Source organism: Spermophilus citellus (genome assembly GCF_964194105.1).
Source record: "Spermophilus citellus genome assembly, chromosome: 11".
NCBI lineage: Eukaryota > Metazoa > Chordata > Mammalia > Rodentia > Sciuridae > Spermophilus > Spermophilus citellus.
In genome coordinates, this window is record NC_138192.1 from 66,163,759 (window position 1) to 66,184,431 (window position 20,673).

Below are 20,673 nucleotides of genomic sequence, written 5' to 3' on the forward strand. Positions count from 1 at the left end.
AAAGTGTTTTTCTCACAAGCCCATATCTTCACTATTTATCCCAACTGTGGTAGTTGCAGAGTGGAAGGTAATGTACAGAAAAGATATTTTGTGAGCTAGTTAATTCTGATGCATTTGGATGATAATATTAATTTTCATACTTGATTGAAACCATAGTGAAGGCACTTCCAGACCTGGGTTTGAATACTGGCTGAGTTGCCCTGTGCCTCCTAAGTCACATAGACAACAGATGTATGCTTCAATTTCCTCACTACAAAAAAAGGAAGAAGATAATAATATCTACTTTGCAGAATTTTCTTAAGGATGAAACAAGATCATGAATATACAGCTTTTAGCACAGTGCTTAGTATAAAGCACACACCCAAGAAAGGGGGCAAGAAACAGTGATGGTGAAGAACCACAGAAATAAATAATAAAGAAAATACACTTGGGATGAAAGATTCAGAAAACTGTTCAGAGTCATCTTTTTTGCCATTTTGACAATTCTTTTCAGAATATCCACATTCCTTCTCTCACTTAAGAGGTAGCCTCACTCAATTTTTTAGAAAGAGGACTCAGGGGCAGGGGTTGTGGCTCAGTGATAGAGCACTTGCCTGGCACTGGGTTTGATTCTCAGCACCACATATAAATAAATAAATAGAGAAAGAAAGGAAGAAAGAAAGAAAGAGAGAGAGAGTCCATTAACAACTATAATAATAATAATAATAATAATAATAATAATAATAATAATAATAATAATAATTTTAATTTTAAAAAGAAAGAGGGCTCAGGAGGCAGAGGCCTGGGTGTGAATCCTCTATAGATGCTGTGCAACTTACACTAGGTGCTGTGTCTCTCCTTGCCCAAGTTTCTTCATTTGTAAAATAAATAAATAAATGATAATAGCAATAGCAACAGAAGATAAAGCTGTGAGCACATTGAGTGACAGGCACTAGTCATGGCTTCTCATTTAAAGGGGTAAGTTCATAAAATAAATATTTGAAAATGCACAATCTGTAGAGAAGACATATAGAGAGGTTATATAAGAAGAAAGAAGGAATATATAGGAAGGAAGTCTCCAGAGGGAAAGTAAAAGTGGTTTTAAACTCACCACTTAAATGTGAGTGGATAAATAGGGAATGAGGTGTTTACAACAGTCTCCGCCCCCCCAAGTTCAAAAGAAGAGAACTGAGCAGAGAAGAAACCAACTGGACATTGGAAGGAATATCTTGGGCATGGGAAGAAGGGGCCAGGAGGGTGGTAAAGGGAAGCCCTGAGACAGGGGTCACATTAGCTGAGGGAGTGGAGAGAGCTACTCCTGAGGACCGTGAGTCCCTGCAGCCTCTGCCCTCCCTTTCAGTGGGCGTCAACTTACCTGAACATCTCAGCTGATAATATTTTGCCATTTTACTAAATGACACAGAATAGTACTGACACCTTTCTGGATTCAGCTCACAACTAAGGCATGTCACTTTTGTGTAGTCATTAAGTTGGATTCTGTAAAACCAACAGTGGAAAGAAAGTGCTCAATGAAAGGACCAAGGAGAGGAAGAAATTTGAATAATGCCACACTCTAGATTTAGATTATTCGGAACGCCAAAGCCATCCTCAAATTTCTTTTTTTTTTTAACATGAAATATATGAGTTAGTAATAACCTCAAATCTCCCATTGTTTGGAAATGTCACAAAACAGCTAATAAAGTCATTCTCTTTAATGACATGCAGGTTGATTTATGAGAGAATAAAAATACTTGGCAGCAATTCTAATTGAATATTAGGACAAGACAAAAAAAAAAATTTTTAAAGGAGTCTACAAATTGTTCATAGGCAAAACATGATTGAAGTCCACAACTTGACAGAGCTCTTACTTATAGAGATTTCTTCCTCCTGGCATGCCTTTGTATTCATTACTAATGTAGTATCTGGAAGAAAACAAATGAAATACATATTAATTCTGCTTTTTAAAGATATCAGAAGCATCCCCTGAGGTCAAGCAGCAGGCCCAAGGGTGCTCACAAGCCATCCTCACATCTTTGCCCCCCACCTAGAAGCCCTCCTCTCTGTCAAAGGACACGTTTTTCTTAATAGAGCAAAATAGATTAACCTTGGGATTTCTTCTTTAAGTCAAATGACAAATGAAGGCTCAAAATAAGCTTTTTTTTTTTTTTTTTTTTTTTTTTTTTTGTAGGAAAAAATACGACTGGACAAGCAGCCTGAAATTGAAACCCTGTTTTCAGTCCTGTTTTCCATATTTTCTGTCTTATGCCATCAACTTCTAGATGTCAGGAGCCCCATCTTTCCAGAGAGTGGCAGAACCATTTCTGGAAAGGGGCTTTAGAAACTACTTCGGGCAGTGGCAAAATTCCTCCGTTAATGAGGCCAATAAAGGACCATACAAGTGCCTAAGATTCTAATGGAAAATAACATTCCCTCTTCCACCAGCTCACAGGGTAGTGGACAGCGTCAGCAAAGTTCTCCATGAACCAAAGAGAAAGGCTGAGGCATGGGCAGATAACACTGCCTTTCCAAGCCTTCCAAACATTCAGTGCCAGCTGAAGGCTCCCAGAACGCCGAGTGCTAGCGCGCAGGGACAATCCAGCAAGAGGCTGCAGCTCTTGAGATGGAAAGCAGGTAAGAGCAAGAGGTAGAGCTGCTTGGTGGCATAGCATCAAATCTGCTGCGCATATGTGAAAATCATTAAGGCTTCCGTATGTTAAAAAGAAAAAAGTATTGAACACATTCCAGAGAGACTACTCTGTATTTGTCAGAGATTTTTTTCCCTACTTCTGTGCAAAGAGGGCTAGATTGTAATGAATGGATTTATATCCTATCAATTATTAACATACTTACAGATAATCGTTGGTAAGAGCTTCTATCCCAATGACTTCCCAGGCTCCTTTTGTAATAAATGTGCAGGCCTGATGGGGTTTTTAAATAGTCACAGGTAAGTAGAGGATTAAATCACTTATGTCAGGAATTAAAATAGGAATGATATTTCTTTTTGGGTGTCCACGTCCCCTTCCACCTCACTCTAATACAAAAGAATTGAAATTGGACTATTTGCCCACATTAATTGACTTTACCAAATGATTTCTTCTTCAAATTAGTTTTCAAAACAAGGTGGTCAACTTAAAATAAATTACATAAGAATACTCACTTCCTTGTTTATTTGGTAATGGCAAATGTGTTTGTAACCCTCTCCATTGCTGATGATCTTGTAGAAGCTATTGCCATCAGAGGTAAAATGAGGTTCTGAAGGCCTAAACTAGAAAATAATTGAGAGCAATTAAACATTAAAGCACCACATATGTATCTACTTTGCAGAAGTCTTATTTGAGTACCAACTTTAGTCTCACAAAGTCCTTCCTTAACCTATGCTCAAAATCCCATGCTTCATATACAACCCAAATGCAGCTAGAAGGTCTCTTTTATAAAATATGGATGAAAAGACCAAACCCCTAAGTAATTTTTCTTGTGAGGAATAAATAAGAGAATGCATATAAAGATATTTGCACAGGACATTCAATAAATAGAAATAGGTCCTGTTATTTTAGGGCATCCTCTCTCTGTGAAGGACATTGACTCCCAAGGATCAGTGTGTTTCCAGCATCCACCTTTGTTCAAGATGTAGCTTTTCTCAGTGTCACAAAGGTGCTTTCCTAAAACTGACATATTATTCTTTGCCTGCTTCAGGTTGGAGGTGGTTTGTAGTTTGGGGGAATTTTTTGTTCCTCTTTTTACACATATTTCTTTTTGAAATCCAGGCTTAACCATTTTTAGACTAGATACCATAGGAATGCCTGTTGTATACTTCATGTGGAAGCATTCATAGAGTTCTTTTTATTATAAGCCTTTTCATTTTGTGAGTATGATCAACAATTTACCCAAAAAAGGTTGCATAGAAATATAGAATAAAATCTTCATTTTTTTTTTTACTGTTCAATTAAAGATAGTGCTCAGAATATAATGTAGCCTAAGTAGAAGAGTGTCTTTCCAAGCCCGAAAGGAGTACGTTGTTTTACGATTTCTGTTTCCTAGCTGCATTTGAGAGCAGGTAGGAGATGGTCTTTTAAAATTGTTGGTTCACTTCGCCCTCGATGTTTCCTCTCTCATCAGCTCCCATTTTGGGAAGGAAGAAACACGCTTCCCTCTTCTATTTAGTGATTCAAAGTGAATTCATTTATGGAGCAAGCTGAGGCGTGCAGTACACTTGGTGTTCTCATTACAGAGCTCTGAAACACATTCCCCTCTCTAGACCTGTGTTCACAGCCTTATCTTTTTAATACATTTCCCTGTTTCCCCTGGATGGAGTTGTGCCTAGTAGGAATGTGTGAAAAGTGGCATCTGTCTGGTTAAATACAGAGAGGAAAAAACATATTTTTTTCAAAGAGTCATGAGGAAGTGTAGCGTGTCTCTTGCCATGGAGGAAACCACTTTTCATGTTGGCAAACGTCTCCCCTCTGCCCAATCAATGCCTGAAGAAAAAGGACATGTGAATGCTTCAAAGTTCTGAGCCCCCCGGAAGGACTCATCTTCCTGAACTGGGCCCTCTCCTCTATGACCCAAGAGTTGTGAAATCTTTCCATTTTTGTGTTGCTTTGTTTCCCTCTCGAAGGAGGATTTATAGAAGTGGTCACAAAAATTAGGTGCGAGTCAGTCTTCATCTTTCACATGGGGTGTCTCGATGGCTAGAGCTCCTTCATGTACACATTCCATTCCATGGTTTCGAGCAATGTGTGGCTGGTAATTCTGAGCAATGTGCATATAATGCAGCAGGACTGGGAAGCATGAGAAGTCTCCGAGGGTCACCATGCTTTCCTGGATAAAGCTCTGCATCTGGGTGCCTAATAAAGTGTGAACTCACACGAGCACAATTTCTTCCAAAGAGAGGTGCGTAGCAGGCGTTGTGTGGTTGGTGCTGAGTTTCTGCTAGTTGTAGTCACATCTCCTTAGGCATTTGTCCAGGCTGGGATGGAAACTGTGTTTTCTGCCTTTAAAGCACATAACTTCAAATATGAGGTCAACAAGCATATTCGGCATCTTGGCTGCCTTTCAGCAATGGTTGCTTTTTAACTGACTGGGAGCTACAATTTGCCTGGAGTATGTGTTTTGTTTTGCCTGCTCTGCTCTGGGTTTTTCACTTGTCCCCTTACTTTTTCCAACTCAGTATGCTCTATATCCGTCATAAAGAGATAGCTCTGTAGGGACCATCTCCAATATTTTAAGAAACAGGTCAACTAACATCTCTATTAATAGCAAATAACATAGGTCCCTAATGTATAATGCCTACCCATTAAATAGCTCTGTGTAGCTGGCCCTTAGCACATAAAATCCTGTAACTCATAGTACTTACTCTTCCAACCCAGCCTGTAGAACTCGTTTCTGTGTGTTGCTGTGCCTAAGAAGGGGAAAAAAACACAAGGACAGCATTTCAAAGAGGAGTGAGATGATGTCATCTATTCTTTAGCCATAATCTGTGGTAATATAAACAAAAATTACACTTAATAAAATAATTGAAAACTATCTCCATTCACCTATTTTCCTTTATGTTAGTATTTTTCTTGTAATTACATTAGATCATTTCCCTCTCTTGCCTAGAGCTCTGTCCTAGCTCTACCCCCTACACTGCCCTCCTGATATGTGAAGTTCAACGCATACAGAACCGAAGGTCATTTCCTTCTCTGTTCTCCATCTCTACCAGCCTGTTCATGTTCCTCCATCCTTCTACCCACCCATGCCAGAGACCTGGGAAGACTTCTAGATTACTACACTGCTCACAGTCAACCTCCTCAGCCCCTTTCTTTGACTTCTCTGACCTTCTCCACCATTACTGCTTTTGTTCATGTCTTTTGGCAGGTTTTCCTTGGTCCACTGACTTGATCTTCTGGACATTGCTTATCTTTTCTCCCTCGGGCCTACTATCCACCCTGCTAAGCCTCCAGCTGACCGCATTTGGCAATAGATATTATCTTTATGACACTCTCTGATTTATTACCTTACACTGTCCCTATTTCTTACCAAGGAAGTCCAAACTCAGAATCATACCTGAGTCTGAGCGTGTGTATCTCTATCCTCAATGTCCACCCCTGTTTCTGTCCCCTCCCCTGGTCATAAATACCACAGTCCCTTATGCCCCAACTTATTCACAGTAGATACTTAGCACAGCCCTCTGCATAGATAAGCCTTGTGCCCTTATCTACTCATATATGGCATCTTATTCCAGACTCCTCTGTATCTCTCCTATGTTACTCCTTGTCCCACCCTGCCTGCCTGAGGGATGTCTCTACTGGGGGCAGGTGATTAGATGCTTTTATGGCACAATATTCTAACATTACAGGGATCTAATGAGCAGGAAGCAAAGAGCTTGGATTTTGCTGTTTGAGTTTCAGCTGTGTCCTGTGACCTGAGGAAGCTCCTTAAATTTCCTGAGCCTCAGTCTCCACAGTGCCTGGCATGACATAAGTGCTCAATAAACGGTTTACCTTATGATTTATTTTTGTAATGGAATTCCCTACCAGAACAGAAACATTTTAGGGACAAGAATGCTGTCTAAATCATTTTTAAAAATATGCATGGCTTAGCACAGAGCTTGGAACATTATACATTTGAGAGCACTCAATGTTTCTTGCATAAATAAATGAATAAAGTGAGTCAAGACATGGGGTGCTCAAGCTCTCTGAGGTGAGAATCTTCCTGGCAGGAAGGTGCATAGGCACAGGCCCATGACCAGACAGGGAGGCTTGCAGAGGCCTGGTTATATGCTAGCAAACCTTGTCTGGGTTCTACCCTTCTTGAGGCTGCTGGCTCCAAAGGGGCTTTATGATCCCCTTTGACTCATGGTCTTCTGCTCACGGTCTCTTAGCTGGGACTCCCCCTGCAACCCAGCACTTCAAGGTCAATCAACCCTAAGTCTGCCTCAGTGTTGCCATCCTGTCAGGCTGGTAGTTATTTATTTAAGTTCTAAAGCTGTTTCCTGCTTATGGTAATAGATTTGCTGCCTCAATATTTCTTTTTCTTACATATCCAGCCAGTCATGCTCAATATCCTCTATTTCTCTGTTCCAATGCACTTTGTTGCAATTGCAGCCCCTAGTCCTCTTTGCATTTTTGAATATTGACATGAAATTTTACCTTCTGCATTCCAGTCACCTCCTTTCCCTTTCCCAAGAGACCAAACCCAAACCGAACAGTATGGGTAGAGAGGGAAGGTGAAACAGAAGCCCTAATGAATATCAGGTGATCTAATTATCAAACTGATCACTGCCTCAGGGTTGAACACGGAGTCAGAGAGAATAGAAAATTAAACTTCATTTCCTGATTCCCATTCTTTACTCGAGTTTAAAGTCTACACTGATGACAAGCAGAGTATTCTGACCCAATCTTACCATTAAGCAATTCCATCTAAGGTTGTTCTTATCATAGTCACAAATATCCATGACAGAATAGTTCTGAATCCTCCTGAGCCACTGCAGGGAAATTCTTTCTTGTGTAGCCCAAGTGACATCACACAAGTAGTGATCCCTGGAAGGAAGGAAGGAAGGAAGGAAGGAAGGAAGGAAGGAGGGTTGGGGTGGTGGTGGTGGGAGAAACATAACACAGAATGAATTTGTTCCAGACCTTGATACAAACATTTTACTCATTAAAAATAAATCAATCCTAATGGGAATTAGAACTTTTAGTGGGTAAGAATACCATTTAATTCCATCATATTTTACCTTTCCTTAAGCTTAAAGTGCAATTTAATTTTGAATGGAAATTAAAATATATCCCACAAGAAAAGTTGTAGCAAAATCCCACAGTGGTTTAACATACTCGACTAGAACCATATGCTCAGGATTAACTGAGTCTTAAATGTGGCCCTGGTGGTACCAGGGAGTCCAGGGTGGTGTCTCTCCTCTCCTTTCTGTTGTCTTGAGGGAACAATACACTGGCTGAGATGTGAGTATTTTCTGGTAATTTGACGCACATCTCCAGAAAATTCTTCCTATTAGTGTGAAACTGCAGCTGACCCTTTTCTCAACTTCATTTTCAAATGGAGAAAAAAAAAATTGACTCACACTTCCATGAACTTTGAAAATCTAAGAATTATATCCTTAAAAAAAATACTAAAACCCCCAAAATGACAACAAATAAAAGCCTTTTTCAAGAGTCAAAACATGAACCTTGTGAAGAAATTAAGAAGCCCTGCAATTTTCAACTTAAATTTATACAAATAGAGATAGCTCTAGCAATGCATCCTCCCCAACACATACCTGCAAACAGTTTTGGAACCCCCCCTCTGATTTGTAGTGAAATGCGTGGAATTCATAATTTACTGTGCTGCTAGACTCCCTAACGTTATGTGCTCTGGATAGTTTTTTCAATTTTCCCTTTTTGCCCCTCCTCCAGTATGATTTTGGATGACTATTCACAAATCACTCCTCTCCAGCGCCTGGTCCACTCCAAACTTTCTAAAATTCTCTGCTTGCTCTGCCCCCACCCAGTGGTGCCTGTCCTCTCTTCTGGACACCTGGCTTTCCAAACAGACTATATTCCTGTGGAATGCAGCACTCCAGGGGAAAAAAAAAAAAAAAAAAAAAAAAAAAAAACCACCTCTCCTGAGTTGTGTTCTAAATAGCTCTGTCCTTCCTCAGAACTCACAGAGATGGGTTCCTGTCTCCACGCCCTTCACAGACACTGAATCACACAACAAATATGAGCACTGGGGGCCTTAGGATAAAGCACTTTAGGCCCCTCCCAGCTTCTCTAGGACACTCCATGGGTTAATGCTCCTGGTGACACTGTGCCTGCATCCTCTCCCACTGCAGATTGCAGGTACTGAAAGACCCTTCATGCAGCAGAGGGTCACATTCCACACATAGCAACTCCTTCCCCTTTCAGCCCTCTTCTTGCTTGTTAAGGGGCTCTGCAGCCTTCTTCCTCTTCCCATTTGTCTGAAATGACTGTCACATCCTATTTCTTCAGGTCTCAGCTTAAGTGTCCCTGGTCAACGATGTTTTCTTGGAAATCCCTGTTGCCATACCAATTGTCAGCCTCACAGAGCTTATCACAAATTGCCAGGCTGTAGAACTAGAGAGTGCCTCTTTGCATGCCTGGGAGTAAGGGTGCCTCGTCTAAATCTAACTCATCTGTGTTCATGACATAGAGGCATCAAAGAGAGGATGGGAAGGCAAATAAATCTTATCTAGGAGGTAATAAATCCTTGAAAAGAAAAATGGAAAAATGAAAAAGAAGACAGAAAATGAAGATTATTAAAATTAACTTTCTAGACCAGGGGTAAGGAAATTTTAGCTGAGGGCTTCTAGATAGTAAATGTATTAATCATTATGTTCTCTGTCATGGCCACTGAACTCTGTCTTTGTAGCATGGAAGCCCAGACAATACTTAAAACAAATGAGAGTGACTATGCTTCAAAAAAGGATGAAATGATTTTCATATCATGAAATAGATTTTTTTTTTTTTGCTCTGAGTTTTCTTCCTAACCATTAAAAAACATAACAATATTCTTGTGGATGATACAAAGCAAGTGGCAGATGGGATTTAGCCCATGGACCCTAGTGGACTAACCCCAATTCTACACAGTTGTTGAAAAACCTTTCATATAATCATTAAAATTATGTACTTCTCACTCTGAAGAAAAAAAAAAGGCTTTCTATTACCATATACAAAATTCTGTAGGGTTCCATGGGCATAGATTAGGAAACTGGGATCCAGAAATACTTTCCCCCTTTCAAAGGGTTCTGGTGGAAGAAAAGGAAGGTGGTGGGGGAGCAAGGGAACACTTTTCCATGGTCAGTGAGTCACTGGTACTAAGTGGCTTTATCTACTAAAAGCCATAAATTATACCTCGGTTCAGGAATAAGCACTGTAAAACAACCATTCCCATTTGAAAACATTGAGTAGTGGAATTTGGGAAGTCAGCCAGGAAACTCACGTGCATTAACCATCTTCCCTGCCCATTTCTAGATAAAGGTTAATGACCCTGGATCCTCTACTACCTTTGCCACTCTCCAGGGCCCACGGTGTACTCTGCACCCTGTGAGTGCTCAGCAAAGGCAGTTCATCAGTGGAGCAAACAGTCAGTTTTGACTTTTCTTCTAAACACACTTCTCTTCAATTGCAGCCCTGAGCCAAGATCATGCCAGGCTGAGATATCAGGGTCATGAAAAAGATATAAACCAATGGCTCAACTGAACTTTTTACTGAAAGGTTTAAGACTCCACTTCACACCAGAAACATTAAACAAGCAGACTATCAACTACGCTTTACATGCTATGTGCTGGTTTTATTCTGCAAAGAGAAAGAGGCAGATATTGAGCATATTTTCTCTCTGTAGTGGTTGGGGGAGGGTGGAAGAGGGGCTGCAGGTGTGGCTTCCTTGGAGCCTGGACTGTTTACCAGAGTTAGACACAGGGACTCTACAGCTCTTCGAACTTCTGGAGCTGGATCTGTCCGAGGGGAATACGGTTGATTTAAATGCTAATGCAACAGAGTAATTTCTGGACATAACAATAAGAGTTCACACCCACGTGGTATCTACTCTGAGCCAGGAAATGTTCCAAGTGGTTGACAAAAACCCATGACCACTTGTGTCCTTGTAGTTCATGTTTTGCAGATGAGGAAACAGAAGTGCAGAGAGGTTAAGTAACTTGCCCAAGATCACCCAACTGCAGAGTGTTGGAGTCAGTTTTCAGATCAAGCGGCTGGGCTGGCTTTGGCTTTCATGTTCACGCTCACTCCCAAGGCACAGGCTCTGCCTGACACTCTGGGAAATTGCGGGCTAGCTTGACCTCATTGCTCCTTTTCAGCATAACATTCCTCACTCAATGAAATTTATTTATTTATTTTTACTAGAAAGTTGGGTGTAGACTGAATTGGATAAAGCAAATCACATCTGCATTCACCAAGGGACTTGATTTTGAATATCACACTTACAGGGACTCTCCTTGTAGAGTGACTATCCTAGCACAAGGCCTTGCAAAGTGTTGGCATTTAATAAAGTCTCTTAGGTGATATTCATGCCCCTAATTTGTGTAAATGTTGCTTTTAGGAAACATGAAGGCTACTTAAAATAAGGTATGTATTACTAACTGGAAAGGATATTGGAGGGAAAATTGCTTCTAAGAGCAACTTTAAATCGTGGAGTGATTAATTCAGTGAATCACCAGAGGAAGCAGGCGTACTGCCAGTGCTGGCCTCAGGCTCCATGCCACCCTCTGCTCTGATAAGGATGCCAACCCTCTTGGGTCTGCTGACAAATCACTGAGAAGAGGAATGAGTAGGGCTAGATGGAACACTGCAGATATTAGGGATGCAGCCTTGGTAGCATTCAAGCCCTATTCTGCCTCCTTTCCTGCAGGTGTTATAGTTTTCCAGGAACTAGTTTTCCTCCAGTGACAATCTCAGAGTTGATGACCTTATAGTCCAAAGGTCATCCACTATTCCAGAGAGCAAGTCTTTATCTACTGTGTCCCTCAGGCTCAGAGAGAACACTGGTAGGGTATGTCATTATCCTGGTTAGATAGGCCTCCAGAGCCATTAGGCAGATGTTGGGTGGGGTTGCCTCAGTAAAACACACCCTTCTCAAGTCAAAGAATTTTCAGATGTTTTGGGGGAGATAGAAAAGAGGGATTGCTAGGCAAGGTCACTTTGAAGGCTGTCTTTGGAGCTGGCTATGAGAATTCCTAAGCTCTACAAACAAAGTCACCAGGAAAACCCACCTTATCCATCCATCCACACATCTAATAATTTATTCTACACATATCAAATGGGTACTAGCTTTGTCCCAGGCACCCTGCTAGGCACTGGAGATCCTAAAATTGGTTCATACCCTGTTGAACTTGTCTTACGTTAGTTGGCAATGTAAGTATTGCTCTAAATAAAACAAGAGTTTTATAATTTTTCATTATATGCTTTTTCCTCTCATATTTTGAGTTCTAAAAACTCCCAGTATGAGTACTCCATGTACATTAGCAGCTTAACTAATCAACCTTAGCACTAAACGAATAAGGGTAGCAGAGAGGCTTGCCAGTGTTCTTGGAAAAGTGACCCGATGCCCTTCTCACTTGTTATCACAGAAGTAACACGTCCACTCATTTCTACCCACTTCTGCTAGTCTCTATCAAAACCACAATCAGTCTCATCCTCCTACAGGAGTTCACTTGCTGGAAGCTCTTTTGACAAAGGGACAGGGATAACAGGAAACTGAATGAGGAGAACATGGATAGAGGAAGGAAGGACAATGCTGTCCTAGCAAAGCCCCCCATTCCTGGAACTAGTGAATCAGGGGGTAACACAGCTGAGAGGGCTAGGCAGTTCGTTAGGTGGCATAACCTACATGGATTCATGGATTCCCTGGGTCCTGCATGTAAAACATTCACAGTGAACAAGACAGCCCCTAGCTTAAAGAACTACAAAGCAGAAAGAATTAATGATTAATTCATTGAGGGCAATAAATAAGTCCTTAAAGTTGGATAAGTTTCCTGAGCTCAGCACTTCACAAACTGTGCTTTGGAAAGTGATTTTTAAGTGGGATCATCTATGAGATGGCTGTAAAATGACCCCTTAGGGTGTTCACGGGGAATAAATGAGAGAGTAAGGGCAGAACACGGAGCTTAGTCCGGCCCACAAGCGCTCAATATATTTTAACTCCACTATTTAGTTATTTGATTCTGGGAAGCACAGACCTCTGTCCTATTCCCATTTCCCACAATAACTTGTTGTGAGAGTTGAGCAAATGACTTTGCCTGTCTGAGCCTCAGCTCTCTCACAGTGGAGTTGATTGTGTTCTGGGACTCCTCCAGGTTCTACCGACCTCATCGTTTGGGACTCCTCCAAGTCCTACTGACCTCATCTCTTGGGACTCCCAGAGAAGGAGAGAGGGGCAAGGTTAGCCTCACCAGCACAAGTGGCAATTGTCCACTTTTATTATATTTATTTTTTTGTGCATTTCTACATTATATCTCACAGGAGCAAAGCTTTCCAAGTCCTTAAATAAAAGTATATAAACTGGTGAGATCTATACTTCCTTCCAGATGGAATATTTTTCTTAGCAGGAGCCCATGGCTTATCTATCCTCTCTGCAGACAGACTTTGGTTATAGATCAAGAGGTCATACCAGGCACTGCTGGGCTTTCCCCAGAGAGCCCATGATTCCCACGCCCTGTTAGTTCCACCCTGGTGCCCTTCCTCTTCTCTGTGCCCTGCTGGAATCATAACTGCTCCATCTGTGCATTCTTCAGGATGCTTTCCTTGAACCTGGGGGGGTCATGGAAAACCTGTCTCCCTTCCTTGGAATGCCTCCAGCCTATGTTATGTCACCTCACTCTTGCAGAAATTTATCTGAATGTTTTATATCCTGTCCCTGATTATAAGAGCTAGCAGGACACAGACTTTCCCTGCACATGCTTGGGATTGTAAATAGTAGTCTTCAATCAATGTTGAAGAGGTCCCTGGATGGAACCAGTCAATTTTAGAACTGTTGAGTAAAATTTTACACCTTTGAACAAAGTCAGGGAATTTTTTTTTTTTTAATTTACTGGCAATCGAGTCCCCTCTTGGAATAAATAAGTGTATACAGATATTTCTATCCAAGCTAAAGAATACTAATCAGACAGCACAATCATAGCATGTCTGATAGTTAACGTAACCCCAGAGAAATCAGATGCTTCCCTATTGCTCTGATAATGCCTTCAGGAATCTGAGGGCACTATCTGTATTCATTGCGGGGGGTGGGGGTGGGGAGGGTTGGGGGGGAAATTGTATGTAATATCTCCAGAAAAACAGGTTTGAATACAGAGTGCTACTTGGCCATTTTTTTTTTAAACCTCTGAGCTTTACTTTCTTATCTATAAAAGAGGAATACAGTAATAATAGTTGGAAAGAGAGATTTACTTTAAAGCATAAAAAAGCATAGCATGTGATCAAGTCCTACATCTGGCACACAGTGAGCACTCAATATATCCTAGCTCCTATTTAAAAACAATCACAAAGCCAACATACATAATGAAAATGGGAATAAATTAAAAATTACGAGGTAGCCACAAATTGTACCCAGCATTGTTTCTTTACAGGAAAATAAATGTGTTTGAAGATGTTAAATGGCAATATTCCAAAGCTCCAGGGTCACTGAAGCAATGACATTGTGGGGCACACAATATGGTCATGGGGGTTCCTAAATGGAATCCAGTTTCTCAGAACTGCTTCAGGTCTTGCTGTGGCCTACATGGCCTACATGTTCTTATCTCTTACCACACTCTGCTCAGTCAGGAGGCTCCAATCACTCTGACTTCCCTGCACTTCCTCTGAGGCCCCCACTGTGTTGCCCCAAGGGGCCTTTGTGCTTTTCCCTCTGCCCAACACTGCATCCCCAGGTATCCATGTGGACCAATCCCTCCCTTTCTTCAATCACTGCTCACAGTTCACCTTATCAAAGGGGTCTTCCTAAACCTCCCCTCACGGAGCACATTGCCTTTGCCCTACCTCTTCTAATTTGAGTGTGGGCTGCACAACACCTGTTACTCCAACTGCCCTGTTCACTGTGCATGTCTGGGCCTAGTCTGAAGGCATGGAGGAGGGATTCAATAAGGAGTCCTCAATGGAAGAATGAATGAGTGCCAGTCTGGCTGACACAAAGGGATGCTGCGACTGAGTCTGCCATTCATGTTTGAAACGTGTTCCTAGGAAGTGTGGAACTGTCCCCAGCCCAAGCGTGGAAGCGAAGAGCCTTACCCTGATGACACAGAAGCAGGAGCAGTGATTTCCATGGAAATGGCACTGGTGGTGGAGTTGAGAGAGTCGATATTCACAACAAAGAACTTTACAGTTGGATTCATGGCTCCTGCCTAGGAATAATCATGGAATTGATATATATACTACATATATATAGTATATATATACTATATATATATACACACACACACACAAACACACACACACACACACACACATGCAAACAGTCATTACAGAACTTAAAACTGCACAAAAATGGCTGGGCTTTATGGCCCTAAAATTATAACAAATGACACTTTAAAGCAATTTAATGTGAATAAAATGAACATAAGGGAGAGTCAGGAGATGGAACCTTTTCATATTCAGGCAGAAACATATTATGTACTTGTGTGTGTGTGTGTATGTGTAAAACTTGAAGGTCCAAAGCACTGCCATTTAAATAATGAACGTTTATACTTCATCAATTATGTACATCATGTAAGCAAGAATAAGTCTCTTAAAATCAATTCAATCATTCCCAAATATACCATGACTCCCTAGGACAAAATGTCTTTGGTGGTCTCTATGAAGAGCACCTTGTGTTCTGCCAAAGACACAGTCCACCAAGTAAAATTAGTACCTGAGCCAATGTTGCTAATTAGGCAGCCACCATTTCTACTCCACATTCAGGTTCATCATGTTAGAGTCTTATAGTCAATATTATGACAAAGCTTAGAAAGTCTTTTTAAATATACACATATACACACAGATATCCTATTGACAGATTAGTTAGAAATAATATGATTTTTTATAGTGAGAGCATTTTATGGTGTTTTTTTTTCTTTTTTGCCAGTTTTGCTCATCAAAAAATAACATTCCACTGAAAACACATCTCCATATTTAGTCTCGGATCTTTTTTCCTTTTAACTTCCTCTCCCTTCCTAAAATGGCAGCTTTTCATAAAGCAAATTAAGTGAGTTGGTAAAAATAAAAATCTCTTTTTCCAAATTGCTTACAGCAAAATCACTTTATTAGATTTTCTGATAGATGACACTGTGACCATTATTATGATAATACTAATGAAGAATCTCTGGCTCCCTTCTAGCCTCCCCTTTCCCTGATTTGTACTGTTTAACCAAGCTCTCAATTTTAATAAGCAGGCATGCTGGATGGTGGAGAAGAGACTTGAAAATAGAGATGTGACACTATTATTACAAATGTAGGATGTGCAAAACTCACATTAGTGCCAAATCTATAATAGAATCACTAAAGCTAGTCATGTACTGCAGCCCGTTAATTAGTAATACAATCTGATATATAACCAAGCTTTTCAACTTCATCTCGGGCACATTCCAACTTCTACAAATGAGATGAGCTTCTGATTCAATTACAGCCTCTCTTTTCCTTCATTCAAACATTTTCATCCCCCTACCTCTTTCAAAAGCATTTTCACCATCTTTTTCTGCTTGTCATTTCTCAAAGTTTTTGGAGAAATTACAAAACCTTAAATCACACTCTTTCCTGGGATAATAAAAATACTTTAAAATTGCCAGATGCTGTTGACTACAGCAAGAGTAATCACAGCAAGCTGTTGAAGAGAGACTGACAATATTTTCATTAGCAGGAAGGGATTAAATGCAACCATTCTCTTCCCATCAAATCACAGAACCACTGAACGAACGGGAACACAGACCTTTGGATATGGAATCTGCACCGTCTTCGGGTACTGCAACGACTCATCAGAGTAGAAGGAGTATTTAATAAGTGGGACTTCTGTGTCGTTAAATTGGGCATATGCTAAAAAAGTACTGTTTGGAGACCACCACAGAGCGGAGTAGGAACCGAAGACTTCCTCTGAAAAAAGACATAAATTGTTCTGTTACAAGAAGTAGCTGATAAATTGGCTTTGGCATTCAAAATATTGTTCTCATTAGCTTTAGTAATTATAGTAGAGTTCAACTAATGAAGCATTTTGCTTTTGCTGGGCTTCCAAAATCAGAGTAATACAAATGAATGAAAACAAAATCTTTGAGGATATATCTGGGTTGTAAAAATAAGTAACCCATTGGACCATTTTAGAATATTTTAGCATGCAATATTTAATATAAGCTCTACATTTTTTCTTTATCTTGTAATCCTCTAAATTTATGCCTCAAAACATACTAAAAGTAAATTTCACACAGGAGGCTGATTTTCCTTTCTAATTTTCAAACAGTCAACATGCCAGCATACTCTCCCCAACTGGGCTGAGTTTGTACTGAGCCCGCAGGGTACTGGTGGGTGGTGTGTAGCTCCAGGCTATCAAACCAATATGGTGCCCAGAGCTTACTACTCTTGGCACAAACAAGGTGTGGGAAGGATGGATTTAGAATGGCAAGAGCTCCATGAGACCCCTACTGAGAAACATCTCCTTTGCCCAGCTTAGAAACTGAAGACTCCCTTGGCTTCACACCCTCCTTTGGTGTATATGCTGGTGGGTGAGGGAGGAAGGTCATAAGGGAAGAAAGTGAAATAAAGATCTTGCTTTGCAGTACATTGTTGGCTTTGTTCTTAGTATCTGACAGAGGCAGCTTCTCCCTGTAGTTATGAGGTCAACTCAGGGGATTTTCAATCTCTGGCTCTTAAAATGTCTAACCCTCTTTCACCAGCTAGAAGTGGAGGGTTCAGGTAAACTGAGTGGAGACTTCTACTTTAACCCACAAGTCTCATGTGATGATATGAATGCAGACATAAATGCAAAAGCATAGAAACTACAATGTATGGGTAGGAAATTCTGTATCCCAATCACTTGTCTGACAACAAGATGTCTTTACAAGTTGCTTAAAAATGTATTTTCAGGGCTGGGGTTGTGGCTCAGTGTAGAGTGTTCACCTAGTATGTGTGGAGCACTGGGTTTGATCCTCAGCACCACACAAAAAATAAAAAAAAAAATATATTGTGTCCACCAAAACTAAAAAATAGATATTTAAAAATGCATTTTCAATAATAACAATAGCAGCAGTAGCAGTCCAAATTGTAACAATAAACTGTAAGAATTATTTTGATGAGCAGCTGACATTTGGTGTGCTATCTATGTACCAGACATTGATAACCACTGGCACTTATGCCAGTTAATCTTCACAATAACCCACTATACAGATGAACACAATGAGGCAGGCTTACTGAGAGTAGGAAACCTGCCTAGGGTCACAAAGCTAATAATTAGTAGAAGCAAGAACTAACCCAGGTCAGATCTGAGTTATGCTGTATTTCTCCTTTGGAAAGGCAGCCTGTTCCCTCTTTAATGGCTTCATGCCTATGTCACTGAGTTACATTCCCATAGTCATTTATAATTTGTAAAACATATCTAACTTGTTCTTCACAGAGATCCCTAAAAGAGTCTGTTCATAACCTATTAAACAAAGAAAGAAACGGAGGGGCTTCAAGAGATTTAGTAAATTGCCTAAAAATGCAGGCCTTTTGACTGAGTCAAGTTTCCACTAAGAACCTCTTCATGTACTGAGTTGACATCTCATTCCTCATCTTTTACCTGTTGATTCTAGTTTACAATACAGCTTCAATGGCAAAAAATCAGTACAGTTAAAGCATGATTTTGGTTTGTAAAATTACTTGTACATATAGGTACAGGTGATGTTTCAACTATTATTTATTTGGAAGGCAGAATACATTTTTCTCTCTCTCTTTTTTTTTTTTTTTTTTGGTGGTGGGGGGTGGTGTGTTACCAGGATTAAACTCAGGGGCACTCGGCCACTGAGCCATATCTCCAACCTTATTTTGTATTTTATTTAGAGACAGGATCTTACTGAGTTGCTTGGTGCCTAGCTTTTGCTGAAACTGGCTGTGAATTCTTGATCCTCCCGCCTTGGCCTCCAGAGCCACTGGGATTATAGACGGGTGCCACTGTGCGGGCTCTTTTTCCATATTGATAAGATAATGAGTTACCTCTGTGGACTGAAGAGCCATTTTTAGAAAAAGGGCCACACTGGAGCTGTGAAGTCATTCTTGTATACATAATGGCTCAGTTATAAATACATAAAATTATCTACCTCAGAAAGAATGTGTGGGGCGTGGTGAGACACACCTATAATCCCAGCAGTTTGGGAGACTGAGGCAAGAGGATTGTGAGTTCTAAGCTAGCCTCAGCAATAGCGAGGTGCTGAGCAACTCAGTGAGACCCTGTCTCTAAATAAAACACAAAACAGGGCTGGGGATGTGACTCAGTAGTCAAGTGCCCCTGACTTCAATCCCCAGTACCCCCTACCAAAAAAAAGAATGTTGCATGTTAGCTGTGTTCTTATCTTAGAGAATCCAGCTCTTCCTGAGGGAGGGTCACAGCTTGGGGAAGAGGCTTTGCCCATTCAATGTTGATAAGCCCTGAGTATCACCTACACCATGCTATATTACCTACGCCATGCTATGTAACTCTTAAAGAACCCCTAATAGCTAGTATTAGTAAATTTCATTAAAAGTTTTACTCAAACACTTCCTTCTGGACAATATAAATTTATCTTTCTTTTAATAATATTTATGGTTGTTCTTATAATATCTTCCTTTAATCAAACTTGACTTGGACAGGATAAGCATCAAAATTAAATCATCAACTAAAACTATATTTTTTTAAACATGAAGAGAATAAATAATAGGATGAAATAAGGATGAGTCTTTCTAATAAGTATGAGGCAACCTCATGAACAGTTTGGAACAGCCTCAAAATGCCTTTTATCTTGGCAACTGTAGATGTGGAAATGTTTTTCTAATATTTTCTAAGTTTCTCAAATGCTTTCCTAATAGTTTTTCTAAAACTTTTTCCTAAAAACAGAATGTTACTTTTAAACTCTTTTAGTTTTATTCTTTTACTCATTTTTTCCTAAGCCTTTCTAATTACTTTTTTCTTCTTTAAAATTGAAAAATCACAATTTGTCCAAGTTCAAGTGAACACAGATTCTCTATAAAACAGACTCTTTCTTCCTTGATACTTGCCAACCACCAGACAATATTTTAGCATCCTTTTGAATGTTACGGGGGTATTACTTTTCCTTAGAAACTTCTGGGTTAGGTTGGTCTCACTAGAGAAACATTTGATATTAATCTGGAACTTTTGTGCCTCATTAAAGCCAGAAAAGTTACCTACACAGAAAGGCCCTTTGTCACAGTTAACCAAAGACAAGCGGAGCATTGTGAGACCATTGGGACAGAGGCAGCCCTGGTTACTGTGAAGACCTTGTTGGTCCGTGAGATACCTGGTATTGTGAGTTCTAAATTAGATTCATGATATTTTAAAAAATGCAGCTTATTTTGAATCCCATCAAGTGTCCTTGACTTTAAAAAAAATGTTTAAGTATTTTTAAAATCTTATAGATTTTCTGATTCGAGAAAGCGTTAGTCCCTACCTTCATAAACCCAGTCCGTTATTCCATTAAATACTACATCTTCTTTTCCCGACCATGTGATCCTTTGACTTGGTAAATTTGGTTCAATTTTAACATAAATATCATTGTTCCAAACATATGCCTAAAAGAGATGGGAAAATTTATTGGGTATCAATAATAACATGCTATATTTTATCCTGGAGTCTTAAAAATACTTTTATCAATAGAAGTCTAAGGATTGCCATAGTTAGAGAGTCAATTTGAGCAAGAGACATTTACTCCCTCCGTCCCATTCTTAAATGAGAACTACACAGACCATAATCCCCAAATAATACTAAAAGCATTCTTAATGTGTTAAAAATAAGAAGCTTACAAATATTGTGATTTGCATGCTAAAGTATGCAGAGAAGTAGCAGACTGGACCTCTTCTACGATATGATATGAGCTTGTGGGTTTCTGTTTGAGGTGGGAGCAGGGGAGTGCAGCTGCATTCTTGGAGAGGGAAGTTCTGCTGCAGATAAGAATTTCATCTATGTATTTAAATTCTTTTGGGGCTTCTGACACTCTCCTTGCACCACAGAATATGAAGATATCTAGAGTGACTCAGAAGTTCACCA

General features: G+C 40.1%; 1 protein-coding gene across 1 annotated transcript in view; it reads right to left on the reverse strand.

Moving 5' to 3' along the window:
- DPP4 (dipeptidyl peptidase 4) overlaps nt 1-20,673 on the reverse strand; it is an 80,591-nt gene that overhangs the window by 25,293 nt on the left and 34,625 nt on the right. The window contains exons 8-16 of the mRNA XM_081261690.1: nt 20,078-20,198; nt 16,381-16,541; nt 14,709-14,821; nt 7,364-7,499; nt 5,333-5,377; nt 3,137-3,244; nt 2,830-2,897; nt 1,848-1,901; nt 1,355-1,476 (exon numbers count right to left, since the gene is read on the reverse strand). Of these exons, the coding sequence (XP_081117816.1) occupies nt 1,355-1,476; nt 1,848-1,901; nt 2,830-2,897; nt 3,137-3,244; nt 5,333-5,377; nt 7,364-7,499; nt 14,709-14,821; nt 16,381-16,541; nt 20,078-20,198 (928 nt within the window). The remainder of the gene's footprint in view (nt 1-1,354; nt 1,477-1,847; nt 1,902-2,829; nt 2,898-3,136; nt 3,245-5,332; nt 5,378-7,363; nt 7,500-14,708; nt 14,822-16,380; nt 16,542-20,077; nt 20,199-20,673) is intronic.